The 20,482-nt window shown below is 46.3% G+C and overlaps 2 protein-coding genes across 8 annotated transcripts in view; both read right to left on the bottom strand.

The window, feature by feature from the left end:
* Positions 1 to 409: 409 nt before the first annotated feature.
* RPL31 (ribosomal protein L31) lies at positions 410 to 5,348 on the bottom strand. Of its 2 annotated transcripts, none has more exons than XM_085558130.1 (5): positions 4,854 to 5,348; positions 4,612 to 4,728; positions 3,027 to 3,152; positions 938 to 1,050; positions 410 to 475 (listed from the first exon to the last, which is right to left on the bottom strand). In XM_085558130.1, the coding sequence occupies exons 2-5, from the start codon at positions 4,716 to 4,718 to the stop codon at positions 444 to 446; spliced, it is 378 nt and encodes a 125-aa protein (XP_085414256.1). In that variant the 5' UTR covers positions 4,719 to 4,728; positions 4,854 to 5,348; the 3' UTR covers positions 410 to 443. The 2 variants fall into 2 exon arrangements, with proteins under 2 accessions (XP_085414256.1, XP_021394226.1); XM_021538551.3 differs by having other exon boundaries at positions 5,289 to 5,348.
* Positions 5,349 to 9,036: 3,688 nt separating this feature from the next.
* Positions 9,037 to 20,482, bottom strand: part of NPAS2 (neuronal PAS domain protein 2) — a 104,422-nt gene continuing 92,976 nt past the window's right edge. For 5 of the 6 annotated variants that reach the window (XM_085558063.1, XM_085558082.1, XM_085558073.1 and 2 more), the window contains 5 exons: positions 15,709 to 15,903; positions 14,339 to 14,505; positions 13,790 to 13,882; positions 11,705 to 11,891; positions 9,037 to 10,542 (listed from right to left, as the gene is read on the bottom strand). In XM_085558063.1, the coding sequence (XP_085414189.1) occupies positions 10,360 to 10,542; positions 11,705 to 11,891; positions 13,790 to 13,882; positions 14,339 to 14,505; positions 15,709 to 15,903 (825 nt within the window). In that variant the 3' untranslated portion in view covers positions 9,037 to 10,359. Of the gene's footprint in view, positions 10,543 to 11,657; positions 11,892 to 13,789; positions 13,883 to 14,338; positions 14,506 to 15,708; positions 15,904 to 20,482 lie in introns of all 6 variants that reach the window. The other variant, XM_085558086.1, reaches the window with a different exon arrangement.

Raw genomic sequence — 20,482 nt, 5'->3', positions numbered from 1 at the left:
TGCTGTACACAGAACTACTTTGGGAGAAGCCGACTGAGTCTGCCTAAAAGGCCACTGGGGCACATCATCCACATGAGATTACATACATTAAATATTATCTAGCAGTTTTGGTTGAGCTTTTCTTGTTTTAAAACAAACTTGACCGTAACTTAAAAAACCTATGTAAAGGCTCTTTAATACCCATAACAAAACAAACCCACCACAACTCTGCCACCCACAAAGAACATTTGAATCTTCTCCTTATTCCATTGACATGTAATGTAAGTCTAGTGTATCTTTAGTTAGGAAAATTACACCTTTATGTTCAAATTTGAAGAAAGCAAGATACTTTAAAAGGCTGGTACCTGTTCAACTCAATGCTTCACAGCTGAGAGCTCGAAAAGACTGGACAGTAAAAACAACTAAAGAATATATTTTATCTTTTTATTGTAATGAAAATCCATTTAATTTTCATCCACATTGACTGTCTGTAGACCTGCAAAATAAGACATTTTATCACCACCTATTATATATATGTAAGTCTTCTCAAGAAGTACACCTACAGTTTCAAGGCTAGTCTGCTGATCTACTCCTGGAAGAGCAAACTATATAGAAAGTATTTCTCCAAATGTTAAAACAAAAACTTAGTTGCATTTACAGAATTGATTTTTATCAGATGACAAGCAGAGAGGGCTTAATCTGCCTGAGCTCTTGACAGCAGAGGATGGGCTTAGTGACTACGGCCCGTGTTTTTCAATCTCAAAATTTAGAAGATCATTTCACTCCTTTTTGATGTGGATCAGGGACCCTTGTTCTCTACAGCAGAGCTGAAGGTTAAGCCAGTGGTTTGACTCTTGCAGCGTGCTTTTCATCTGAATTTTGCACTGCAGGAGGAGCTGTCCTGCTTTGCTTGTTGTTCATATAAACATGGCATGGGAGGTGCATGAACCTTCCTTACCTTTGAATGTTGTGACTGGCACATAGGTAACCAGAGTGTACAGCTTGTTGGGAGAATCCTCATCCTCATTGCGCTTTCTGGACAAACGCACACGGATACGGTAAGGAACATTCCTAAAATGAAGATGGCAGATTAATTTGCAGTGAAGTATGTACTGAAACCCATGAATTCGTAGGAAAGTTCTTTCTCAGCATCATACCAAGAGCAAGATCTTGTACCTTAAGAGACTGTATTGTTTGCCTTAGAGGAGTTTTTGTTTATGTGTTTTGCTTGGTTTTATTCAAGTTAGAAGGTTAAGATTTAACTGAGCCTTGAGTAAGATGAATTCATAATCCATTAGGAGCATAAAGTCAGAAGTTCATCATCAGCCCACTACTGAGGAAATACACCTTGAAGATGATCATCAAGTTAACATAATCAGCAAGCAGCTGTTAGTAACAACCATTTCTTAATACAATACAAAATAGTGAGAAAAACCCCAATCTACCCTGAAATCCCAAGGCCTCTGTCAAAAGTCAGAGTATTGCCTATCTTTATTGCCAGAAGCCGTGGAAATTCTAGTGAGAGTCAAGCCTGAACCAAAGTCTTACTTTGGGCACAAAACTAATCATAATTTCTTCCGCACAAAGCCCATGGAATTATAACTAAATTGTTTAATGATTTTGTTTGTAATAGGCAAATCACAGCTTAGCATCCTCACCTAATAATGCCCAAAACATGCTGCTGAGGGGAGGCACAGAATTTTTTCTCCACACCATTTTTCACATAACCTTCCTCTTCAAACTCAGGATTTTAGGAAACTCCTGCTCAGAGTACTATCTGAAGGAACCTGCTCCTCCTCCCCGCTGCAGGAACAGCTTTTTCAAGAACATGCTTATTACTATTACATCAGGTAGACACAGCAGTTAGACACAAGAACTAGCTTTGCTTTATTCCCTTCCTGTCAAAGTCAGAAGTATTTTTTACTAATTTACACAGATCACTGACTATCGTACCAGCCAGCATGGTGTTTTTAACCTCTGCTGATCCTTACAGAGGAAGATACCCTACTTTGCATATATTATGTATTCTAACTAGTAAAAATTGCAGATTCACACTGGAAAGACAGATATAGGGACTCCTTGCTTCATGGACTGCACTTGCACCAGTGAACACAAGGAAGTCCTGGTTAGCAGCCTCACTACAATGCTCTGGGGTTATGTATGCTGTCTCCTGGTTCCACTGCTACTTCTTCACTCCCTATGAACTGGGCAGTTTAACAGGGAGGACAGAGAACCAAACCCTGCCTGTAAGACCCAGTAACCCAGTCTCATCCTCCCACTCTGCTTTTCAAGGAAGGGTTGGCCACATGATGCCAGGCAGATTCTATGTATGTCATAGACCAGACTCAAGCATCTAATTCCCAGAAGACATGATTTAAACCCATGTGCATCTCTCAAAGCATTAGTCCTGATCAGTTAACCTTTTATTAGAGTTTAAGAGGTCCCACTCCCCACAGAAGATCTACTGGACCATCTTTACACGTCGTATTAGTTGCCTTTGTAGTAGTGAATAAACAGAAGCTACAGTTTTTGGTCCCCAAACTACTTATTTATTCGTACTTTCAAGATTAATGGCCCTGTTGAAAATACACCTCCTTTTGTGCAGCATTTCTTCAGCATCCTGTTTGGACAAACCTCATCTTGTTTGGACACACTGCATAAATCCCACTTGGCCTGGGATTGTAGGTATCACTAAAAGGTCAGGTTTAAAAAGCTATCTGCTACAACATGGATGAAGGTACTACAGAATTACAACACCACAATCCTTTCTCTTCCCCACCTCAACCCCCAAACCTGCACTCCTTCTTTCCTTTGCTTTATTCTTATTAAAAGTAGAAGGAAATTCTTTCAATTCCAGAGTTTACCAAAGCTTTGTTACAAATATGCCAGGCCAGCTGACCAGAACACAAGAGGTGACAGATTAGGTTGGCGAGTATGACACAAGGAAGCATTTGCAGAGAAAACGCAAATACTGCAAGAAATATGAAAATTTTCCTTATCCTCTATGTCCTTCCTCAGCCTAGGACCCACAAAGTGCAGAAACCCACCTTATTCCTTTAGCCCAGACTGCTTTGTTCAGTCTGGTATCAATGCGAACGTCAGGAGTACCCATCTCCTTCATGGCAAATTTACGGATTTCCTTGAGGGCGCGTGGTGCTCGCTTCTTGAAGCCCCTAGGACAAACACAAGAGCCGTTTCTTTAACTTCAGGACACTGTCAGCACTAGACACTTGTTGCATGTGTCCTCCCAACATAAAACCCCCCACCAGCAAACAGCTGCACCAGCCTGACTAGACCTTTACCCTGGCAGGCAGATGCTGACTTTAACAGAAACCACTTGCACTTGGGTAAAATTTTGCGATCGCAAGATCTCCTGGATCTTAAACCTTCATTTTAACGTCAACATGTTTGAATATCTTAATAACACTGAAGAGATCAGAGGTGTCATGGGCACTCTGAATAAAAGCCCTATGGACAAAGCAGTGCAACAACAGTAACATAAACATGACAGAACTGTATTGTCGGTATTAAAATAAAACAGCAGAAAAACCAAACTGATGTTATTCTGACTATCAGCTTTTGCTGAACAGTACTTGGTTACTTTCTTTCACACTACCAGGACTGCACCAATACCACCATAACTGTTTTTTCCCCCATTATCGCCTGTCTCATGCCCATTATGGCCAGATCCTGCAGGACTGGGCATCCACAGCAGAAGAGCTGCACCATGAGTGTTCTTCCATAGATATTATACCCACACTATGACACGGGGCTGTGCCAGTAGTGCCTGAGGTCCCATGGTGGGTTAGATTTAGTTAATATTATGTGCACACTGCTATTGATACTTTGTGCTAGAAATGGGAAGTGGGTACTTGATCACAAGTGAGACAAGCACTAAATAAAAAGCATTTAACTCTAGCATAACATGCACAAAGGTGGACAGCAGGACCATCAAGCATTAAAACAGAATGAAGTGCCAATCAACAGGCAAGGCCAGAACATCTTATGAGTACCACTGCCTTCCATTCCCAGCCACGGTTTTGCAATGCTCCACTGCCTCATTTCTCTCCTATTCCATGTCAGCCACTGCACCAATTGTTTGGATTTGGATGGTGTCTTCCATGGGCTTGCAGACATACACAGAATGTGAGGGCACTGCAGCTTGCTCTGAAGCACTTCTCCACTACAGTTTCATGAGGTTCAGCATCTGGTCAATTAATAAGCTACTCTTACCTACACACAATAACTGTCCTTTAACACAATCAAATCCCAGTTTACACTTCACAAAATTTATGTGATAAACATGAAACCAGTAATTTTACCACAGCAGTATTTAATTTTTGAAACTTTCTCAATGAGCTGAAGTTTAAGCATTTGATTGGGAAGGAATGACAATCTGTGAACAGAAGTCCCAAAACACTCACAGTCACAGAAACAGGCTTATTCCTGAAAGCCACAAGCCAAGTCTGGGGTTGCACAGGTACAGAGAGCTGCTACCTTGGGACACAACAGAGGCACAAGGGACCACAAACACAACACCCCAAGGACAGTCCTCCTCTGCTCTTTAAAACCTACCGAACTCAATTCCAAATGCCACTTCAGAGAAGGCAAAATTCACTGAGAAGAACTTACACGCCATGGATCCGCTTGTGGATATTGATTGTGTATTCCCGAGTTACTACTTCGTTGATAGCAGAGCGCCCCTTCTTTTTCTCGCCGCCTTTCTTTGCGGGAGCCATCTCAGCGACGCTAAAAGGCACCGTGCACACATCAAACACAGATCTCGGACCTTCCCCGTCCCCAGCCCATTGCAAACCGCACAGTTCCCACATCAGCAATTTAAACCCAAGCTTCATTAACCCCCGGGGTCGCACCAGTCGCAGGCTTCACGCAGCAACTTCCCAACACCACCGATGCTTTACTTTCATCTCCCTGAGAAGAGCAGGAAGCACGTCCGAGACTCTCCGACACCTCGCACTAACATCGGCCTCCTGGCCAGCCCCAAGCCCCCTCCCTCCGCAAGGCGGCCCGGGAGCGCAGCGCAGCCCGTCCAGCAGTGAACACGACGGGGCCAGGCCGGGTCCTGCCCGGGGCACCAGCGCGGGCTGTGTCCCTGTCCCGGAGTCCGCGGGCCTCCCGGGCTGGGAGGCCCCATTCCCGCCGAACGCGGACGCGCCGGGAAATCCCATCCGGTGCCCCCCGTGCCGGGCCGCCTCCCGAGCCGAGCCGGGCCGCACCGGCGCCGCGCCGCGGGGTCTGCGGGGCGGATGGAGGCGGATTCGGCGGGACCGACCCCGGCCCACACTCACCCTGCCCGGGCCCGGCCGGAAAGGAGCGCGCGCGGCACGCCGGGAAACAGGAGCGCTTCCGGGTCGGGCTGGGCAGCGACTGCGACTGCGCCGGCGCGAGAGGGGCGGGCGGGGCGGGGGCGGGGGCGGGGGCGGTCACTGTGCCCGTACCGGGCTGTGCCGTGGGGCGGTGTCGGTCACCGTGCCCGTACCGGGCTGTGCCGCGGGGCGGTGTCGGTCACCGTGCCCGTACCGGGTGTGTTCCGTGGGGCGGTGTCGGTCACTGTGCCCGTACCGGGCTGTGCCGTGGGGCGGTGTCGGTCACTGTGCCCGTACCGGGCTGTGCCGTGGGGCGGGGGCGGTCACCGTGCCCGTACCGGGCTGTGCCGTGGGGCGGTGTCGGTCACCGTGCCCGTACCGGGCTGTGCCGTGGGGCGGTGTCAGTCTGTGCCCGTACCGGGCTGTGCCGTGGGGCGGTGTCGGTCACTGTGCCCGTACCGGGCTGTGCCGTGGGGCGGTGTCGGTCACTGTGCCCGTACCGGGCTGTGCCGTGGGGCGGGGGCGGTCTGTGCCCGTACCGGGCTGTGCCGTGGGGCGGTGTCGGTCACTGTGCCCGTACCGGGCTGTGCCGTGGGGCGGTGTCAGTCTGTGCCCATACCGGGCTGTGCCGCGGGGCGGTGTCGGTCACTGTGCCCGTACCGGGCTGTGCCGTGGGGCGGTGTCTCTGTGTGCCCGTACCGGGCTGTGCCGTGGGGCGGTGTCAGTCTGTGCCCGTACCGGGCTGTGCCGTGGGGCGGTGTCGGTCACTGTGCCCGCACCGGGCTGTGCCGTGGGGCGGTGTCAGTCTGTGCCCGTACCGGGCTGTGCCGCGGGGCGGTGTCGGTCACTGTGCCCGTACCGGGCTGTGCCGTGGGGCGGTGTCAGTCTGTGCCCGTACCGGGCTGTGCCGTGGGGCGGTGTCGGTCACTGTGCCCGTACCGGGCTGTGCCGCGGGGCGGTGTCGGTCACTGTGCCCGTACCGGGCTGTGCCGTGGGGCGGTGTCAGTCTGTGCCCGTACCGGGCTGTGCCGTGGGGCGGTGTCAGTCTGTGCCCGTACCGGGCTGTGCCGTGGGGCGGTGTCGGTCACTGTGCCCGTACCGGGCTGTGCCGTGGGGCGGTGTCTCTGTGTGCCCGTACCGGGCTGTGCCGTGGGGCGGTGTCGCTGTGTGCCCGTACCGGGTGTGTTCCGTGGGGCGGTGTCGGTCACTGTGCCCGTACCGGGCTGTGCCGTGGGGCGGTGTCGGTCACTGTGCCCGTACCGGGCTGTGCCGTGGGGCGGTGTCAGTCTGTGCCCGTACCGGGCTGTGCCGTGGGGCGGTGTCAGTCTGTGTCCGCACCGGGCTGTGCCGCGGGGCGGTGTCGGTCACTGTGTCCGTACCGGGCTGTGCCGTGGGGCGGTGTCAGTCTGTGCCCGTACCGGGCTGTGCCGTGGGGCGGTGTCGGTCACTGTGCCCGCACCGGGCTGTGCCGTGGGGCGGTGTCAGTCTGTGCCCGTACCGGGCTGTGCCGTGGGGCGGTGTCGGTCACTGTGCCCGCACCGGGCTGTGCCGTGGGGCGGTGTCAGTCTGTGCCCGTACCGGGCTGTGCCATGGGGCGGTGTCGGTCACTGTGCCCGTACCGGGCTGTGCCGTGGGGCGGTGTCGGTCACTGTGCCCGTACCGGGTGTGTTCCGTGGGGCGGTGTCAGTCACTGTGCCCGTACCGGGCTGTGCCGTGGGGCGGTGTCAGTCTGTGCCCGTACCGGGCTGTGCCATGGGGCGGTGTCGGTCACTGTGCCCGTACCGGGCTGTGCTGTGGGGCGGTGTCAGTCTGTGCCCGTACCGGGGGTGTTCGTGCCCGTCCGCTTGTTTCCTCTGTAGAGTATCTCCCTTTTCCTTGGAATGGCGTGCGAGGAACTCGGCTTGGCGCAGTGGTGCTTCCAGCAAGCATTTTGCCTCTTGCAGATCTCGAGCTCTGGTTGCCGAGACAGAACTGAGGCATCCCGGCGTGGGGCACTAGCTTGATGTAATCACCGCCTGCCCGGAAAACCGATCCGAGCTGAGGGATTATGTTGGAACAAGCTGAGTTGTGGGTATAACGAACTAGAACAGCCCAGCTCTGTCAGGAGGACTGGTGTTGCCTTGTGTGTGCTACAGAAAGCAAGGACAATAATCCCACACCTGAATGTGCATATGGGGAAGAGCACGAAAAACTAAGTCGACATAAATCTGTTCTTGTGAGCTATCTGTATCCTTCTAACCAATGTGTTAAACCAGCTCAGAAGGAAGCAACTCCATGCTATTTACAGTATCCCCCTGTTAACAGCTTACAGCGCCAATGGCTTTAGAAACCCAAGGCTGGGTTTGGTTTGGATATACCACTGGCAATTGGGAGATGTGGGTTTGTAATCCCTGAGAGTAGAACAAATTCTTAAAAGAATTTTCCCTTCCTTTATCTCCTGTCTTAGTGGTTGAGATCCATCAGCTGCTGCTTCCACAGGTATTTCCAGGTGCTCATATTCCTTCACTACCTCTTCCTGCGTGAACTTTGGGTTTACAGATTGTCCCCTCCTTTCCCAGGAGCGGCTGGGATTTATGAAGTTAGCCTCTAGCTTAGCCAACTGGCCTTTGCTTAGGTTTGTCTATAGTTAATGTGAGGAGAGAGGTTCCTTTAGACATTAAGTGAAAGTTTCACATCTAGCTTTCTAATCTTCATCTGGTGGGGTCACTCTTGCTTCACTGAACACAAGAATTGGAAGGGATGAGCAGGCTAATTCACCCTGTTAACTAAAGTTAGCAGTAAAAACACTTTCTCAGAGACCCCATACTTGATTCCTTCATCTTCTCTCAATGAGGGATGAAGGACTGAAATACACATGCACCCATCAGTGCTACCACCCAATCTAGCAGTTGAAGTATTGGGGTAATTTTGTTAATGGATTTTCTTTAGGAGATTTTTATTAGCTTTTTCAGAACTCAGGGCAAATAAGCTTTATTTTTCATTTCCGTGAAAGCTTACTTCACAATTTCCAGCTCCTAGCCCAATTATTTTTATTGGTTCCCCTATGGCATAGGAACCAGAACTGCTGATGTGATCCTTGGTGCTCAAGGGAGGGAAAGCCATGTGTGCACTTTGTTGAACCTAATGCTGGCTGCAGTGGCTGCAAGCTGCCCTGAGGGCCATGCCTGTTCAGTCTTACTGAGGGGAATGAAGGCATTCCTGCGCTCAGTTACCCACCTCAACCTGTGCTGGAGGTTCTCCCTGTCTGCAGAGGGAAAACAAGCCAGTACCTGGGCTGCTCCATCCTGTAGTCAGTTTGAATTTAACATGAAAAGGAGCCTGCACAAGGATGCTGAAGCGGAAACCAGACTGTCTACAGGGCAAGTATTCCAGAAGAGATGTGCCCCAAAACTCAGGACAGCAGTGTCTTATGACACTAAAGCTGGACATGGGTCAAAGCCCTGGCCTATGCTGAATCAAACCATTCTTTAAACCATCTGTTTTGCGCTAATATAAAACTCTTTGGTTGGAAGTACAAAGCTGCCTGAGGTCTTTAAAGGTGCTTAAAATGAGCTGTCTTCACTTGCAGCTAATAAAACTTCCTGAGCTTTCATTCTCAGTGTCTATGCCAGGACAAAAAACTACAAGGGAAAATACTTGGTTTTGCTAACTGGGTGCCCAACACCATTCAAGTCTGTAGCCAAGATTAAAAGTCTAAAGTGAATCACATAGTTCAACAGTCACAGGAAAATGTGTGCAAGTCCTGCAATAAAGCCTTTTGGCTATTTTATTTTATTCTACAAATAAAGACAACTGTCCATCATTAAATGGAAAAAAATAATAGCTTGAGTTGTATATAGCATGAAACAGTAGTTCCCTTCACAAAAACATTTCTAATCCATTAGTTTATTACAAAATACCCACTCACAAAAAAGCACAAGCACAATCTTTATACTTGTGAAATGAGTTGATATTTCATATACAAAATAATTTCCACATAATTCCATATAATTTTATTTTATATAGAAATAGGTCATTATTACAACAGCTGTACAATACACTACTTTTTGTTTAATAATTACATAAAATCTTTCTTAGAAACATATCAACGGAAAACATACAAAAAAAGCGAAAAGTGCATTTTCTTTTTTTTTTCATCCAAAGGAAAATTTAATCCTAAATGTTATAATGAAAGAGATATGTAATAGTCTGCAGCATCCCAAGACAGTGGGCCAAAACACAGTGCATATTTCTCAGAGACTTGGAGTGGGTTAGTTTAGGTTGAAGGATTCATGTTGTACTACTGGAGAATTGCATGATTGTGCTTACAATTTGAGTTCTCCTTTGCAATCACAAATCATGTAGGAAACAGTCCAGTGTGGGTTGTGGGTTTGTTTTTTTGGTTGGTTGGTTGGTTTGTAGTAATGAAGAACAGTTAGGGTAAGCTGCATAATACTTTTCAGATTCTAAATCAAGGGTTATGAGCTGTAGACCATCTTCACCAATGGCTGGGCTTTTTCCTCCATTGGATGTGCTAATTTGGCCACAAGAATAAAGAAACAAACTTCTCTTTACAGAAAGTGCCTAGGTTTTTTCATCTGTGCAGTTGTGCAAAATAATAACAATAATCATAATAAAAATAATCTCTTGTTCTCTCCTCGATAGACCTTTGATGCAGTGCTTTTCATACACAAAAGAAGAACTGAAACAGTGAAGGCCAAGTACCTCATGAGTCTGTCGACAGTCTTTTAGAATTGCCAGATGGCTTCCAGAGTGACACACCAGGATTGAACACCTCTTCCCGTGCTCCCAGTGGTGATGGAGGCTGCACAGGACAGTGCCTGTTTTTATTTTGCTCTGCCAGTGCATCCTGTGCTCACAACACAGCGCAAACGGAAGCCAGTGTGCCCTGAATGCACTGTCTGTGGCATCTGCACTCTGGGTGTACTTCTGTTGTAGAGCTTGGAAAGAAATGCTTGTGCAAAAGCCAGAACAGTAAGTACACAGTCATTCTCTTCTGCCCCATGTGCCCATTGGTTAAAGCTAATCGTGCATTGATTGTGCTGGTGGGACTCTATCGCAGTGGCTGTGGTAAATTTGATGATTCTGATAAACTATTCCTTCTTCTCGATGTTAGTTGTTGCTGTTGCTGCTGCTGCTGTGTCTGATGATACCCCATATTTCCTTGCTGTGGTGAGTAAGATGGCAGGAGCAAAGAATCGGGTTGTTCATTGTGCAAAGAACTTGGTGTTTGCACCTACAGATAAAATAAAATTTATCATGGTGTTTGATTTTTTCATGCGTTTTAATGCTCTTTATCATCAGGTTGCATGATGCTTAAAAATACTACTGATTTGCTGGCTTTTATTTCTGGAGCTGTTTGGCATGAGGTTAGCTTAACTAATGCTAGAAGGAATGGACATAAATTGCAACAAAGAACATTGCAATTAGGCATTGAAAAGGTTTTCTCATAGTAATGCACTGCCTGGGATTTGCAGGTTATCCTGAAAGGCCTGTTTGGGAACAGCATGGGTGAACATGTCAGAAAAGACAAGGATGGATGGCAGAAATGGAACAGGATTCTAATGTGCCTCATGCTGTTCCTTCTAGCCCTTCCTTTTCCTGAGCTTAAATTTGGGTGTGACCTTGCAGTGTTGAAGTTGATGTGAATTTTGCTGATGCTTTATTAGAAACAGTATGTGCCAGACTTTTTTTCAGTAATTCTCAGGCTACGATAAGGATTTCATTTCAATAACAAGAGTTCAATCATTTGAGGTTGGTTATACTCTTTTAGTGATGCCATTGGATATGTGACCAGCCTGCATAGACTCAGTTCAGCTCCTGTTGAACTAATACAGAGACACCTCATTTCCCCCTTTTACTTTAGTATGTGTTAAATTAGGTCAAAAAATAAGTATTTTTACATCTTCAAATCACCTGGTTCTTCCAGGCAATGTGCTCCACTTTATCTTCTTTGCCTTGTGGAGTTGAGAAAATATATTAATTTCCTGAAGGGATCCAGATATCTGATCCAGATCTATTTTATGTTGATGCTGGTAATTAAAAATCATCTTTTGACTTGTAAACTAAGCAAATTTTATACTGAATAAAGAGAACAGAACAAATCCTAAGGCACTGATTTTCTCTAGCTGGAAATAAACTTTAAATATATCCAAGATAATCTGATTATGCTTTAAATGTACAGAATTAGATATTTCCTTTTAAATATTCTGACTATTCCCACTGCTCCCTTGCTTTACTAGTACTGGCCATTGTAGCAGTGTGTCACACATCAGAAGTCACAATCTCTTAAATGGACATTTCTGCCAGGATCAGCAGAAACCTGGGGCCCCATTTGCACAGCCCACTCACCTTGTTACTCTGTGTGCACACTTTATACATCATCCTCTTTGTCCTACCTGCAGGTAGCGTTGTTGCTGATGCTGTTGGTGCTGGAGTTGCATAGGTGGCAAAGAGGATGGCTGGGAAGGAGGAGTAGTGGTGAACCCTTGGTTTAACACTGCTTGTCCCATCAGTATGATTGGAGAGCTGCTGCTGGAAGTCTGCACTTCCAAGCTTTGAAACATTTGTTGTGTTTGAGAATACCTGTGGAAGAAAGAAGCATAATAATCAAGAACAACGTGTTGGAAACAAAGGTTTTCTCTCAGAATGGGGATAGCAATCCCTAGTCTTTGTAAATCATAGAATCACAGCATGCTGTGGGTTGGAAAGGACCTTAAAGACTGCTAGTGCCAACCTACCTCCCATGGGCAGGGACAGGGCTGCTCAGACCAGGCTGCTCAGAGCCCCATCCACCAATCTGGCTTTGAACACTTACAGGGATAGGGCATCCACCACTTCTCTGGGCAACCTGTTTCAGTGCCTCATTACCCTCACAGTAAAGAATTTCTTCCTAATATCTAATCCAAACCTGCCCTCTCAGTTTAAATTCAGTAACTTTTGTCCTATTCCTATATGCCCTTTTAGAAAGTCTCTTCCCTTCTCTCTTGTAGCCCAGATATTGGAAGGCTGCTGTAAGGTCTCCCCGGGCCTTCTCCAGCTGAAACACCCCAGATAATTCCCTATAAATGATTCCAGTGCATGGGACCTGCTAATATGAACAACAGCACTACTGGCAGCACTGCTTTCACTTACTCTGTGCATGAGCTGGACTTGGAGGGAAGAATACATCTCACCTCAAAATCCAGATCACATTTTTGATTCATTAAGGATTTAGGTTTATGCACATCTTGTCTTCAGCCACAGCATTCACATCCCCAGCTCATTAAACCAAATGGCCTTTGATTCTGTTTTAATATGCTGAGGCCTGAACTGCAGCAAGAGACAATCAAATGCACCTCCAGTCCTGCTGCCTGTGCTCCCCTGTGACTGCCTGGGGGGTGGTGATCTGCAGAAACATGGCTAGGGTTGATTACTTCTTAAGCTGCTCACACACATATTGCCACGTACGATCAGCAGTTCCCATCACCATGAGCCCTGCTCTAGGAATAGAAGAAGCCTCTAGAAACCCTCTGGAACAAGGGATATGATAGAACCAAAGCACTCATCTCCTCTTGCCCTTCTGCTTTTGCAAAGCAAAACTTAAATATGTGTTGTTTGGTGGAAGGCTGTGGGCAAAACCACAATGGAGCTATTGCCAACTCAGCCTAACTCTGTTTATCCTGTGAAGGGCGATGAGATCATAGTGTGGCTTGTGTTCACTCAACAGCTGTTCAGCATTAGGGTTTAGTTAGAAATTCTACAGTCTGGGTACTTGTATGAGGACATGAGTTCCTATAAAAGGGTCCCATGGGTCAGTAAGTCTACATGAACTGGGAGATGCAACTTTGCAAATAAAGCCTCTTTTATTCAGAGGCTTAAAAGGAGAGCTAAAATATTTACATTTGACAAATTAACTCAAGATAATCTAAAACAATAATGATGTTTAAAAAAGGAAGTACGGAATACCTACATTCCTGAAATAGTATTAGAAGAGTACTGTTTTGTAAAAGGTATTCTTTTTAAAGGAATGATGTGCAAACAGTTGCTTATTATTTTATCAGTTCACAATTAAGTACAGTGACAAAAAACAGCTTAAAAAAAAGGTATATTTTGACCACTGTGTTCTGCTTTCTTCATCTAAGTTTTGAGGAGACAAAATAACTGAGGTGAGGCTTTCTATTTTCACCAGTTATTTAACTGAGCCAGTGCTGACTTTCTCATGTTTACCTTTGGTGGATCAGAAGTTCTAGTGCAGCAGGCAGCATGTGAGGGACAAAAATTCCCCCCGCCATGGCTTGTTAAAATGCCACTGGCACTTTGTGTTTCTCTCTGTTACTCTTCCTGATACGACCAGGCAGGGTAAGGCTGACCCTAATGCTGGAAGGCAGGCTCAGCACAGTAACACATTCCCAATATTTCATCAACTACTTCATCATCTTACAAAAGAAGGCTACTTCCCCTCAAAAGCAACTTTGATGTTTTATCTTCGACAAGGCACGTACTTGGCCTGAGATCCTGCCATGCTGAGGTCTGAAGGGTGTCTTGCATTACAGGACCCAGGCATCATGGGCTGAATAGGTTGGCTAAGCAACAATCTGGCACATGAAGGAAAAAAAGAAAAAGACGTTGCTGGAAGAGAAGGACCATACAAATCCCACACTGTGCAGAGAAGCGGCATTTCCACAGGCACGGCACCAGGCTGAGTGTGAGGAGGTCTCACAGCTGCTGTGCCAGGCGCATCCTGGGCACTGCGAGGCGGAGGCTGGCGCAGCGCCCGCCCTCTGGGATGATCTGAGTGCCGGACGTACGCCTCATAAATCACATTTTCCACCATTATTATCTGTTAAGTATATGGATGCTTGAATAATATTTTACAACTCTGGTTAAATTCACCTCGCGCTTTTCAAAGCCAGCAGCGAGGTTTCCGTTCTCAAACGTGACGGGGTAACGGAGAGCCACGCTTTGGGACTCGGCGCACTGCGCGGTCCCGAGAGCTGCTGCGCGCCGCGCCCGCGCTGCCGGGCGGAGCCGCAGCTCCGGCCCCGCCGTACCTGAGCTGCTGGTCGTGGCTGCAGCCCGCGGGCGCGGCGCTGCCGCCGCGGGCCGGGCCGCCGGGGGGCGCCGCGGGGCCGCTGCGTTCCGCGGCGAAGGGCGCGGCGCGGGGCGGGGCGCGGCCGCCGCCCGGCGCCAGCTCCGCGCTCCGCGCCGCCTTCGGGCCCTGCAAGAGAAGCGGAGAGAGCGGAGACAGCCCGGCTGCTGCCACCGCAGGCGGAACGGCGTCATACCCGCCGCTGCCCGGCCAGCTCCTGCCGGCTGGCAAGCCCAAACCCCCCCAGTTAAGGCAGGAGCGAAGTTTAGCGTGAGGAGCTGCCGCCAAGCCCCATGATAGGAAGAGATCAAAATAAAAAAGTGTGGGGTTTTCTTCTGTTCCCCCCCCCCCCCGTTTCACAGAATCACCGAACGGGGCAGGTAAGGGACCACAGTGGGAGATCCGGTCAGGCCTCCCTCCTCTAGCAGGGTCATCATGACACAGAATCGTGTCCAGACGGTTTTTGGGAATCTCCAGTGAGGGAGACTCCACACCCTCTCGGGACAACCTTTTCTAGTGCATGGTCACTCGCACAGTGACAGAGAAGTTCTTCCTCATGGAACTTTCTGTGCATCAGTTTCGCCCCTTGCACTGTATTTGTTACACACTTAATAGAGTCATTACAACACAGGTATGAAGGAAGTGAAATGCTACAGCTGGGGGCTCTGAAGACAATAATGGAAATATGCTTGCCACGCAATCAGGAAGCAGAAACAGGAGCTGTTTTCTGTGAAGGGAGGTACAACAGGTGGATGGAAGAGCAAACACTGGAAATGTTGAGAGACCAGCAGTATGAAAAAAAAAATACAGCACCAAACCTAATAGCTCTCACAGATCTCAGTTACTGCTCAGGCTGAACTTTATTTTGCTCTGCAGGAACCTGTTAACGTTCACAGCCTGAGGGTCTCAAATGAATCAGTGTATTCTGTGTGCCACCAGAGCAGACAGGCTTTGTTGCTTTGGTAGTGTCCGACTGGGCTTGGGGAGCAAGTATTCTAAGGGGTCTCACTATTTCAAGTTTCCATTGTGATCAGTCAGGTTTCTTTCAGGACCACCTGAAGACCAGTAAGTCCCTGACACATTTTGCATGCCCCCCTGCACCAATGTCAAGCTGAAACAGCTGCTCAAGTAACAGTCCTGGCTGAGGTCTTAAAAAAAAGGTAAGGTAAATGCTGTAGGGAAACCCTTTTAATAGGCTGTCGGTATACAGAAGAATAAGAAAGGGAAGGCTAAGGCACAGTTACAGGACTGACATGATTTTACTCGCTTGCTTAATAACAGCTCAGTGTCTCCTTTCCATCTAAATGCTTCTCTGTTCAAAGAAATGATTACCTGGCTTGATATCACACTTGCTTCTCTCAGTGACTGCTGGTTCGTTGTTTGTGAAGATGTAATTTGTCCTTGAAGTTGAGAACTGGGGACAAGCTGCTGCTGAGAAAGAGTCCCTGACCTCTGCTGTAGCTGTTGTGGGTCCAGCTGCTGAGTATTGCTAAAGCTCAGGGACACTGTTGGCTGCTGTAAGATCATCTGGAAAATAATAGGGGAGGATTTATTTACGTAGCCCAGATGTTTTGAAAAAAGAATGTGACAAAAGGAAATTCAAAGATATATTCTAAAATAAAGTTACCACATTTCTGGATTCATAACACATTTACTGTTACTTGGAAATCACCTATCATTCCTACATTAACAGCTCTACTGTCTCTAGTTTCTTGGGTTTCTTATTCGGCAAGTGCACCCATTACTTGTGAAATGTGTCTAGAAGATGCAAGTCCTCTCTTCATGGCGCAGGCACAGCCCTCTTAAGAGCAGTTCCCAGTACATTCACTGTGTTCTAGGGCATCCTGACCAAATAGAAGAGAGTAACTCCATGTCTTTTCAGTCATTTTGTTTCTCCTTTCAACAAAATCCACCTGCCTTTCAGACAGAACCGTCTTTGAATTTGTTTCTAGAAATTCTACACTTTACACCCAGCTGAGTTGTCAAATATTTTTAATGAGGCCACAATCAGGCCAGAGCTCTCCAAGCTGAATGGCTGTGTCCTTATCATTGACAGGATGTGTAAACAGACAGTTGCTGTCATTTATCTGATTTCCCATCAGGTAACTGTCACCTGGTGCTCTTCCTAACTGTGCCATGCATTTGACTTGTGCAAAAGAGCTAGCAGCTCCTCTCTTAGTGTTTCTGTAAATGATGTTCTCTCTACTTTTGCATTTCAAGATGAAGCTTTCTTCTTTAGAAGTTATAGGACTTGGGATTTTTTGCTTTTCTAGGGGCTATTTCTTTTATTACAGCTGTAAAGAGAGAAAAGTAATCTTGTAAAACCATGCATTATTAATGCCACAAGCTCTCTTTGCATATTTCAGACCTAGCCTTTCTGCCACCAAGGGCTGTATGGAGATACACATCCCACACATTTGACACAATTTTTGGACCTGATTCTGATTCCACACCACTGCTACATGTATGGAACTCCATTGATTTAAGTGGAGCTAGTTAAGTTTTAAATGAAATCAGAATTACAATTATTCCCTTCATTATTCATCCATCATCTCATGCCTAGCAGTACATGAGGTATGCCCAGTAATCAGTACACCTTTGTGCAGCTTATTGCTGTATTAACAATTCCCTAAACTATCATGTCCCCTCTAATTTTTCCTGGAAAAAGCCCATACCTTTCTCCAAAGGCCCAGCATAATGTATTGCTCTTCTCTGCAATACTATGGCTTGATCCATCATGGTTGAATGTATTTATCTAGCTTTAAAAACACAGCTTATTTAAATATGATAAATTTTTAATGCATTTCTGTGTGCCAAGATTTTACCCAGGAAAAAAGGTACAGACAATGCTTATATTAATCAGCTGTGAGAGGGGGACAATTAAGGAAAAGCAACAGCTTGTTTCAGGTGCTGTAGGCTAACCACATCTCAGAGAAGTCTGATTGGAATAAATGGGTCAAGTGACAGGGTTGGGGCTGCTGCATGCAGCAGGTCTGAAACTAGCTCTGAGTGTTTTCTTTTAAAAACACTGCTCACTGAGTTTGGAGACATTACATATCAGAAAGACAGATGGTCTTGCAACTTCTGCCAAATAAATAGGTCTTACTATGAATAAATCAAAGACAAATATAATGAAAATTCATTTTCTTGTTTTTTTTTCTGTACACAGAAGCTAAGTTTTGAACATGTTTAGTATATGAACTCACTTGATTAGCCCTAGCACTGAGACGAGTTGCCACTAATATAAAATTTGATATAAAATTCAGAACAGGCAAAGTAAGTGGTGCATGTGAAAAAAGTGATGGGGAGGGAGTATGAGCCCACTGGTACTAGACAGATCACTGCAAATTAAGACCTTTAGAAGAATTAGCTTAGTGTCCTCCTTGTATGTGGTACATAGCACTGGAGAAACACTCCGCTCACCCAATGCAAATTCAACATCTATTGAGGTGAGTGTCAGGTGGAGTGTTAACTTGCTACTTATTTAGTAGGGACCTCCCTATGTGCTTACCTCACTTCCAGATGAAGTTTACCTCCAAAGAAAGCAGAGTAACCTACTTTGCAATTACCAGAGTGTGCCACTGGGTAGGAGCGTGCAAAGTTAATGGTTGGCAGCTAACACACCATAAATTTAGAACCAAGTTTATCCCAGTAGGCCAATTTCATTTGTTCATATGTTCATACTCTGAGAGGGCTCTGAGTGTTTCATACCTGGAGACCCTCTGCTGCCATTATACTGGCCAAAGCAGCATTGTTACCCTCTGGACATAAATGACCTGGAAGAAACAAGCTTAGAGCAGGAAGCAACGGTGACCATGTCCCTGCAGAACTGAAAACTCAAGATGCCTTAAAAAACAAGAGTTAACCTAACAGAGGATCAAAGTGTGGAATTTCCACCTGTTAGTTAAACCTAAAAGCTTAATTTGTACAAAATTTAATGGTGGTTTTTCAAATAATGTGCCTTTCTTTGTGATAGTCTTGTCTAAATTCCCCCAACACACTGAAATACAGCAGTTTTAAATAACAAGAAAAGCCTTTTCATAAAAAATAAAATCTTTCCCTAAGTAGATAAATTAGCAGCCTCCTAACTGTATTGCTGCTAATGACATGTCTCGTTGGTGATTTTGTGGACTGCAAGGTCAGTGAAGCATCTTACAAACATTTTTTTAATTGGCCAGATTGTTAACATACACAGCAAAGCAGCAAGGGAGAGGAGGGGCCCTCTGACACTGCTGCCCCTTCATTCCAAGATAGAAGGGCCCTACAGCTAATGGCTGAACCACACTGACAAGGCATCCTGAGGAAAACATCTCTCTGACTCTACCTGTCCTTTGGATAATAAGGGGATTATAGCTTTTGGGCTCATCATTACAGGCCTCAAGACTTTTTCTTTATGTAAAATATATAAAGATGAGAAGCACAGCACTGGGAAGCTGAGATTCATGAATTTGAAGAGAGCCTGCTTTGCAAATGATGGGTGGCTGTGGATGGTCTTGATAGTACTTCTTGCAAGCTGGTCAGGCTCAGCCTTTCTGCCTTCCTCTGCATCTGTGAATCATTAGCTAGACTGTTCAAACTGGAGCAGACACAGCATCCTTCAGACTTCTGAGGTTACTCTTTCTGCTCTTGTCCTTCGTTGTCAGGAAAGCAGTAACAGAGATCTAATGGGGTTTTGAACACTTTTTTTCAGGGCCTGCAACCCTCCCGATAGTTTCATCTTTCTCTGCACAAGGCTCCTGCAAACAGTTTCTAATGCAGACTACTGTGCTCAACATCTGTCTGTCTGGGAAAGCATTTCTTGGTGGACTGCTGTACTCAGTTTTGAAGATCTCTGAAGGAAATGGAAATCAAGCTTAATTCTCCGTGGAGCTACCTGTAGACTTCTATGTGGAAGAGAGTGAACCAGTAGGGATGATATGCTAATAAATCAGCTAATAAGGGAAAAGCAGCTAATAAGGGAAAAAGGGGGAACCCATCCCCCTTTTCAGGCAGCCTACATCACTCCCCCACACTTACAGCTCTATTATGCAGGGTATTAAAGACACCAGAAATGTGCCTGATAGTAGCCAGTTTGTTACTATGCATTTTAGCTTTGATAGTAGACACAGATCAATGTCTGCAGACATCCAGCTCCCTGAATGATGAAATCTGTGCAGCAATGCACGTGGCTGGATTTCTGATTTAACAGTTTACTCCTCACTGCTTGTGAGTCACAAAAGAGCTGCACGCAAAAGTGTGCAGCTTTCTTTCAAATTGCCCCTAGCCAAGTAAGATAAAAATTATTCCTCATCTCAATCTATCCCTGCAACAGCACATTAATTTCTTAGCATGTTTTTTAGTTTTTTACCTAGAGAAAGTGGGAGAAGAAAAGGTCTTGGCCAGGAGTCAGTGTGACCACTTGCATCTCATCACCTTGTTTGATTGCTCGGAGGAGAGCAAAAAGCACACAAAATACAGAGGATGTATTCTCCATTCAGCATTGCTGGATGATCCCCATCCAGCCACTGTTATTGCCACTTAAGGCAAATATGCAGCCCCCTGCATTTCCAAGCTTTTTCTGTTCCCCCACCTCTCAGTACTGCATCTGCAGTAAGCTGGGAATTGGTAGGTACTGACAAAAGAGAACTTGTAATGGTCTGAAAATACTTGGGCCAACCTGGTGTAGTCTTCATGGGAGAGGGCATCACCCAGATGGTGTAACTCAGAGCTACAAACTGGTAAATAAACCCACTGTTTATTTACCCTCTGGGCCTCTGCCTGAGCTCCCTCTGAATGTATCTGAGAATCTGTCCCACAGTCTTTGTGCTGTTAAATGCATCCTAATGCATATAGGAGACAGCTTTCTAAAAATAAAATCTGCTTCTTGCATATAAGAATGTGCTCTGAAATTCTATTTTTGCCTGAATAATGAAGAAAAAGAGGGTGTGTGATTATGGAAGACGTCACCAGGAGAGAGTAATGGTTGTTGCCCAATTAAAAAGAGAGGAAGTGAGAAGATCATGTCTCTTGATATTCATAATAACAATAATAGCTTTCAGACATATGACATGATTCTGAACTGAACACCTGTTAATTGCAGAGAGACCTTCTCTTCCCATTAATCAAA

This window comes from Lonchura striata, chromosome 1 (assembly GCF_050655825.1).
Source record: "Lonchura striata isolate lonStrDom1 chromosome 1, ASM5065582v1, whole genome shotgun sequence".
NCBI classification, from domain to species: Eukaryota; Metazoa; Chordata; class Aves; order Passeriformes; family Estrildidae; genus Lonchura; species Lonchura striata.
This window is presented reverse-complemented; position numbering and strand designations above follow the sequence as displayed.

Coding starts and splice junctions, on each gene's coding strand:
- RPL31 (XM_085558130.1), bottom strand. CDS start 4,718: ATGGCTCCCGCAAAGAAAGGCGGCGAGAAAAAGAAGGGGCGCTCTGCT. Junction 3,153..4,611: donor CACAAGCGGATCCATGGCGT/GTAAGTTCTTCT, acceptor TGTTTGTCCTAG/GGGCTTCAAGAAGCGAGCAC. Junction 476..937: donor GCCAGTCACAACATTCAAAG/GTAAGGAAGGTT, acceptor CTTATTTTGCAG/GTCTACAGACAGTCAATGTG.